This window comes from Lindgomyces ingoldianus (genome assembly GCF_010093535.1).
Source record: "Lindgomyces ingoldianus strain ATCC 200398 unplaced genomic scaffold BDR25scaffold_13, whole genome shotgun sequence".
In the NCBI taxonomy this organism is placed as follows: domain Eukaryota; kingdom Fungi; phylum Ascomycota; class Dothideomycetes; order Pleosporales; family Lindgomycetaceae; genus Lindgomyces; species Lindgomyces ingoldianus.
The window spans coordinates 1,176,973-1,185,353 of NW_022985174.1; the positions used below are offsets into that span (position 1 = coordinate 1,176,973).

General features: G+C 36.9%; 1 protein-coding gene across 1 annotated transcript in view; it reads left to right on the plus strand.

Moving 5' to 3' along the window:
- Positions 1–2,519, plus strand: part of BDR25DRAFT_354324 (uncharacterized protein) — a gene marked incomplete at both ends in the record, with an annotated part of 2,709 nt that extends 190 nt beyond the window's left edge. Inside the window, 5 exons of the mRNA XM_033695290.1 lie at positions 88–206; positions 249–264; positions 328–409; positions 457–2,424; positions 2,482–2,519. Of these exons, the coding sequence (XP_033548667.1) occupies positions 88–206; positions 249–264; positions 328–409; positions 457–2,424; positions 2,482–2,519 (2,223 nt within the window). The remainder of the gene's footprint in view (positions 1–87; positions 207–248; positions 265–327; positions 410–456; positions 2,425–2,481) is intronic.
- Positions 2,520–8,381: the final 5,862 nt, after the last annotated feature.

Here is an 8,381-nt window from a genome sequence, read left to right on the forward strand (position 1 = left end):
ATTTTAGGTATATAGCTATAGTAGCTAAAAAGTTAGAGCGGGTGGACTGTAGATAAAAACTGTGCGTCAGGTGAGACCGTGCGTTAGCTGATTAATCACGGTACCGGAGCCGAAATCACGTGCAATACGGAGGATCGGCTAATAAGACCTCGGAAGGCCGGTGTCGATAACAACACGAGGCAGTTAAAGAAAAACCGCGACTTCCGGTTCTAGAAGAAGGATGAAAGGTCGTTGAAACTAGGTTGAAGAAAAAGTGGAGGAGGAGTGCACTTAGGATCTGTCAACCTCAATTGCTTGGGCTAACCCCTTCTTACAAGGCAATCTTAGCCGTTATCGATAACACCACGCGACACGAAGCTTCTGCCGCCATGGCTTAAGAGTCATAGCGATTCTAGTCAACAGCTGGAATGTAGCCTTTCTTGCTCCTGCCAACCTCATCACTGGCTTCATTTGGAGTGTCTTCAAGTTTTTCCATATCAACCCTTTCTGAGATGGCACTACTTTGCAACCTCCCGAACGAGATCTTGTCACAGGTCACTGGTTACCTGGACCGCCCCTCCGATGTTCTGCATCTCTCATTGAGCAGTCGTAGACTCTACGAGTTCGCTAAACCCGATGGGTGGAAAGCGTTTCTGAGAGGACGTTTTGGCCTCCTAGGCTTAGATTTAGACGCTCGAAACTCAGTTCATGGTCTCACAACGCTGTATCGGAACTGGGATCGCAAAGCCTTGGTTGCGAGGTACTTAGAACCCTCAGCCAACACGACGAATCTTAGCACATGGGAGAGGACGAAGTGGAGAGGCCCCCAGGGTCAGACAATGGGTTACCAGCCGAGTATTGACAGCTATGAGGAGATGCTTGGGCAGTGGGCAAATAGGAGGGAGGTCCTCGCCTGGTCTGCGGGAACACATGTTGTTGTTAGAGTCAAAGAGACAGGCTCAAAGCCAATCAAAGCCTGGGAAGCGCTCCAAGACTCAGAATCGGCTATTGGGCACCTGGAGGAGTTCAACGACTACAAGCATCTAGCATCTTGGTACACGTATAAAATACCTAGAAGCTCTGAGGGCCGAGATGATATCACAGCACTAAAGCTCCTTCGGCCACATCAGAAAGATGGCGAATTGGACGCTGTCGCTTTTGGCAGCGCCTCAGGTTATCTATCGCTTCTGTCCTTCGACCCAGAGCGACATCAAAGGAAAGGGCACTTGTACAGGACTGGCCATCGGTCTGTTGGGTCTTTGTCTATTTCCCCTTCGAGCCGACCATTGATGGCGGCGACCCTCGGCGACTCATCACTCTCCCTTTTTCCGATCAAGCCTAATAATTCTCCCTCAGCCCTTGTCGATTCATTAAGCGAAGTTACACCAATCGTCCCTGGGACCCGGGACGGACGACTTTGGTCTTGCAGTTTTATCTCCAATGAACAAGTAGCTGTTGGATTAGGCCCATCTTACGAGCCCATTCAAGTCTACGAAGTCACGCCGACAGGCTTCTCTTCGGAGCCTCTGCGCAAGTTTAGTCCCGATTCCAAGTTCTGGACTGGTGAAAGAGATGATTGGCTTATGAGGAGCAACACATCCGTGTACCCCGTTCTTCCAATCACTCCTGGGTCTCATGGTGGTTCTGAAACAGGCCATGTATTCCTTTCTGGAGGATACGATGGAATTATCCGACTACATGACATGCGCTCTCCACGAGGGTTCGAAACGTTGTTCTGGGATGTCACCAACGACTCTGCAATATATTCGCTTGCAATGCAAGGCCTTGAGCGTGTGGTTGCTGGCACCTCGATGCATAGTATGCTAAAAGTGTTTGACTTGCGTTTCTCTAGCTCGCATGCATACCACTATATCCCTTTTTCTTCTAAAATGGGGCCCAAGGAACCCAAAGCCTTGTGCCCCGAAGGAAAGAATTTGAAAAATTCTCCAGTCTCCGGCGGCTGGAATCTCTACCTGAGCCCAAGAAATCACGTACGAAACTCCAACCTTCGAGCGTCATACTATAGATCCTCGACCCCCAACTCACCAATCTACAGCCTTTCCATCCCTTCCGCGACATCCCCTTCTCTCTACGCCGGCGTAGAAGGTGCAGTCGTAAGCGTCGATTTCCTCTCTATTGTAGACAAATATCCGGACCCAGTCTTCGCCTCAGCTATCAATCGCTTCCCAGACACTGGAGAAATCGATGTCAAAAGTTCATACAATCCATTTGACAATTCCTTAAACTTGGGGATGTATGAGCAAGGCACCGATGAAGGACTGGGCATGCACTTGGTGATCCAGGATGGAGTTGGAACGGGCGTCGAGAAGAATGCAAAAGCGAGGGATTACGCGCGGTTCAAGGGGTTGGATGAAAGGTGGAAGGATCCAAGTGATGGCAGAAACAAGAGGACGAGAGGGCAGGAATCATCTGCTAGGCGGGGCGGTGGGAATGTTAGAGGTGGAAATTTTAGACACGGAAGGGGTGGGAGAGGTGGACGAGGTGGAGAGAGGGGAGTATTTCTTGGGCATGGGTGGTAGATGAGGGGCTATAAATTTAGTAGTTATGTGTAGGGAGAGGCGCATCGAAGATGCGTACCCTTGTATTTGGCCTTGAAATCCAGAACATGGAGGAATTAATTGTTTCTGTTTTGCTATGTTCCATTCAGATTCTTAAAGAGCGTTTTAAAATCCCTTGCCCAACTTCACCCTCCACATCACCTTTTCTTGCGATCTGAAAGTCTACAGCTCCAAACAACTAAAGACAAGATTTTATGGGAGGGTAAATAGAACCGTGAAATAACTCATTCTGTTCATTCAGCGTTGCCCGGTTAAAAGAGTCCTTAGCAGATTCTCAAGGTTTTGTTCTAGCCTAATTCACTTAGCTCAAATATTGGGCAATTCGGCTGAGGAGGCCTCTAGCTTAAAATCTACACAACATTGTATCCTACTGTAAGCCTAAGTGGTGGTGCAGTGGCGTGGAGCCTCTAGGGGTACAGGGTGTAACGGCCAGCGCTTCCAACCGTACGTAATACGATTCGACTCGACCAAATCTAGGACGTTATGTCTGACTATCTTAGTACGTTTCTACTATACAATTAATATAAGGACTACTTACAAGTCTTAACTATAATAATTAAGAATCTTTATACAGCTTAATAACTTAGCAGAAGTTATAACATAATGCTAGAATAAATATAATCTAAAAAAGCTAAGAGCTTAGAGTAAATTACTCTTTAATAAAGCTTATTCTTTTATAATTAAAAAGCCTTAATTATCTCTTTAAAAAGGTAGTTTCTAGTAAAGTAGTAAGTTCTTCTCCTACTAAAAAAGGCTCTCTTGTAGTTGTAGAACATACTGTTACAATCCTTGCTTCGTGGAAGCACTCAGGTCAATGATATTCCTGGTGAGGGAGGACAAATAGTAGGGGCCAACAGCAGGGTGTACAGTCCTACGTAAAGGCTATTAGGCTAATAGAGTGAGGGAGAGTGACTAGATTATAGTTTACCCTTAGGCAGCAGTATAGTAGCTAGGTTAAACAGTCCTGTTAGACAGAGTTAGAGGTATATATAGTGTAAATATATAAATAGTATTAACGTACTTCACAGGCAAGTTGCTTACACACCTAAGTTGCTTACTTTTACTAAGACCCTACTAAACTACTCTTTCTACACTAATGCATTCCCTATAACACTACTTAGATGTGCTAAAAGAATGTTAGATACAGCTTACACTCTAAGCTTTTAAATAAGACATAAAACTCTTAAAGAAACATGCTGCAGCTATATATAAGGTCTTATAAAAAATAATAAATAACTATAGCACTAGATAACTTTTATAAGCTAATTTTATAGCTAAATTATAAAAGCTAGGTAATAAAAAAAAGCAGGTAATTATTAAAACTATACTTAAGCTATATACACAAGGAATTTCCCTTTAGATAGTATTTATAGCTAATATAGCTAATTCTTTGCACGCTAAGCATAATCTAGGCTATATTTACATAAACTAGCCTAGTATGTTTATAAAGTGTTATTTAGAGCTTAAAGTAACATTTAAGCATAAGTATAACTATAAAAAAGCCTTTTATAAGAGTTTTAGAGTAATTTAAGGTAAGTTTAGCCTTATAAAGAATATTAAAGCTAAGTATAGTATTTAAGATAATAACACATATAACTTTAGTAAAATAGGCTTTATAATTAGCTAAATATTTTTTAACTATACTTACACTTAAAACTTTACTTTAAGCTTTAAATAACACTTTATAAACATACTAGGCTAGTTTATATAAACATAGCCTAAATTACACTTAGCGCGTAAAGAATTAGCTATAAATGCTATAAATGCTATTTAAGAGAAAATTTCTTACGCATATAGCTTAAGTATAGTCTTAATAATTACCTACTTTTTTTTATTACTTAGCCTTTATAATTTAGCTATAAAATTAGCTTATAAAGGTTATCTAGTGCTATAGTTATTTATTATTTTTTATAAAACTTTATATATAGCTGTAGCATATTTTTTAAAAGTTTTATGTCTTATTTAAAAGCTTAAAGTGTAAGCTGTATCTAATATTCTTTTAGCACGTCTAAGTAGTGTTATAGGGAATGCATTAGTGTAGAAAAAGTAGTTTAGTAGGGTCTTAGCAAAAGTAAGCAACTTAGGTGTGTAAGCAACTTGCCTGTGAAGTACGTTACTAATTTTAGTAGTAATTTATATAAATTTAAAGTTTTTATATAATTACTTTATTAAGCTAAGCACTACTAGTAAAAAGTAACTTATAATTAACATTATGTTACTTTATAAATTATATAAAAAAAATTACTAAAATAAAGTAAATTAATAATAAAAATAACTTAGTAAATGTATGTATAAAAAAACACTAAATTAGGCTTTTTAATTATTAGTTCTAACTAACTACCTCTTTATCTAGATAGAAGCATTTGTAGACTAGCTAGATCTTATGCGTAAAGATGCTTTAGACTAACTAGACTAATAACACTTTTATATAAAGCTTATTTCTTTTATTTTTTTATTATATGCACTTATTTTTTTAATTATAAGATTAAAAAAAAAGAATATATAAAAAAAATAGTTTATTTATTTAGTATATAAAAAAAAAAGCTACTACTTCTCCCCCCTCTCTAAAACACACCACCTCTCATGTGTAGTAGTTATAATGTAGACCACAGCTCTACTATACACATAAAGTGTAGGCATTAGCCTAGAAGTTAGCTAGCATATAACACTTAATAAAAAAAAGTACTAGTAGTGCTACTATAATAATAAGTATATAAAGTTACTAAAACTTAACTATAACTTTAAACTAAAACTATATAAAAGTACTTTTTATAATACATAACCTTTAATGCCTATAGCTATAGATTAGTGCTAGTAAGTAAAATAATATTAATATTATAAAATAGTAAAGCTGCTGTATGCTACTTCTTAGCTTATTTATAATTAGTATTTTATATAAAAAGAAAGTAAAAAAGCTAAAAAATTTATATATTTATACTAAAATACTAAATAAACTACTAATTAGTAGTAAAACTAGTTAAAAAAGTAACATAAATACGCTCTAGGCTGCTAGACTGTATAAGGATGTTAAAGACGCCTGCACTAACAGCGCTAAAAGTAGAGAAGGAAGGCTAGAGAGACATCTCTATGTGTGTATGTGTGTGTGCAGGTAGAAGTATCTGTTACTATTAGCACTATATAAAAAGAAAAAAGAGCTAAAGAATTATATAGTAAGGCTTAAAAAGTAAAAAAAAAAACCTTTATTATATACATCTTTTTATATACCTGCTTATGTAAAGATTTTACACTATTTTAGCATAAAACTTTATATAAAATAGCTTATATACTACTAAATTACTTATAAAGTAAGTGTATAAAAGCTAAATAATAATAGCTTAAAATACTTTACACTATTTATAAAGCTATTTATATAGTGTAACTAGCTTATTTTAATATATAGCATTACTAAAGTAAGTTCTAATAAATAAAGTAAAGTATAAGTAAAATATAACTAAATAGACTTACTGTCGGTTAACCTAGGTTCGATCGAACAAACGTACGCCTAAGGGGCGTACTAAGAGGTGAGTAGGCAAAGATCTTCTTATTATTAACTACTGCCTTCTCTCTTTATACAAAGAAAAAGAGCTCTTAAGTACACATAGCCCTTAACGCATAGGCTAGATAGCTAATATTTTAGGTAACCTAATTTAGCTATACTTATGTATAGACACTAGTAACTTTTTATTTTATAAATTAAGTTGCTTACTTACCTTACTTTATTTTTTATTTCTTTTTATACTATTCTCTACATTCTTTCCTTTTCTTCTTTGTACAGAGCCTATAGTGTACTGCTAGTTTACAACACCTGCTAGCTTTTTAGCCTACGTACAGCATCTCTTTCTTACAGGATAGATCCTGTGCTTAGCTAGAGCATAAAGAAGCTCTTACTTAAATGCATAAAATAAGTTATTAAAATCCTGTTATATCTAGCTTTTAAAGTCTTTTATAAAGTTAAACAGACTATACTTTTTTATACACATAAAGACAAGGGTATTTACTACATATAAAGTTTATTATACTTAAAAGGGATTTATTAACATGTTAAGGTAGTTTACTAGAAGGGTAAAGTTAACTTTTTTTTATAGTATTATTTTAAACACATAGGTTATCTTTACTAGTTTATTATATAAGTATCTTATAATAAAGTAAAGGTTTGCTAGTTGCTTTATTTATATAGCTGTTGTCTAAGGGGGGTGCTAGTTGCATTTGTACAGTAGTTGTCTAGTGGGGGAGAGGTGTTAGTTAATCGCCTTTCGTGCGAGCAATTAATCCCTAGAGGGGGGGAGGTGTTAGTTAATCGCCTTTTGTGCAAGCAATTAATCCCTAGGGGGGGGGGGGTGTTGGGTGCTAGTTGCGTTTGTACGGCAGTTGTCTGGGTGGTAGTAGTTAACTGTACAGTCGCCTACCAAAAGTCATTAGCCACTCAACGATCCAAGCTCTGCAGGGGTATAGTCAGCCCATTTAGGAAAGAGGTTACTTAACTAATTACTACCTAAATTAAAAGATTTTTAGTTCTATAAAAAGCCTATGTTAAGGCCTATTTTCTAGCGTTATAGTTAATTAATAGTAAGTTAACCTGCCTTTGTTTTAGATAACTTCCTTTATGCGCTTTAACTAGCTTAGGATACTCTTCCTATAATTAGCTAGTGTAATCTTTGCCTATTCCTCTTTAAGGATATCTACTATCTGCTTACAAGTAGTAATATATTCTTATTGCTTTAAAATGTAGAGCTTTATAATCTGCTAGAGGTTCTTAATTAGGTTTAAATTAGGACTTTATAGAGGCTAATTTATCTGTATTATGCTATAGTTGTCTATATACTTTTAGGTAGCCTTTGTAGTATAAATAGGGGCTCTATCCTGCATCTATATGCTAATACCGCGTTTCTCTGTAAGCTGCTTATAGAATAGGATGCTAATGTTATGCAGAATCTAACAGTATTTGCTAGCATTATTCTGCTTACCTTTCTAGTTAATAAACAGCTCTAATTTAAAATTAAGAGAGATTACACTAAATACAGAGACTATAGTCCTTCTAGACTTAAATATAGGCTTTAGGTACTAACTCTTGTACGCTTTTCTATGCTGCTGACGTACATATAGAGGTCTAGTGTCTAAGCTAACTTTAAATGTTGCTTTATTATAATAGGCTACGCAAGCTACATTACTGCTCTTGTTATATTAATAGATTTAAGCAAAGTAGAGTTGTTTTTCTTTATGTATAGCTAAGAGCTAAGGCTTGTGACGTAGACAGAAGGCGTAGTACTTATGTTTTACAAGGTATCTCCTTATAGTACTAGCATAGATGCAGCAGTAGGTCTTAGACAGTGTTGCAATAGTCTAGAGCGTAGCAAAGGGATTATTTGCTGCCTAGCAAATTAAATGCCTCTTAGCGCGTTTGTTAAGCTTTAGAGGCCAGCCTGTACGCAGGGCTTTTGTATAGATAGGCTGGGGCTGCTTGCGCAGCCGGCGGATGTTATATGTAACCGTCGACTTAGGAATGCTGAGATGACTTAAAATTTTGCCAGCGCTTATGCTGTAGAGGTGGAATTGCTATATTGTATTAACAGTAGACTTAGATAGCTCTTTACGCAAGGTTTTATTTACTTTTGTAACTATTAAAAAAGGTGGTAATTTAATTAAGTTACAATTAATTAAAATCAAAGCATTGTGGGGTGGCCTAGGCCTCTCGCTAAAGTGGCCAATCACTTTTGGTAGGCGACTGTACAGTGGCTCTTAAAGAGCAAGCTGTTGTGCGGAGTAGCAGGTTAGCTCTAGGGCGGGGGCTAGTTGCTTGTTTATACAGCTGTTAGAAGAGAGGGG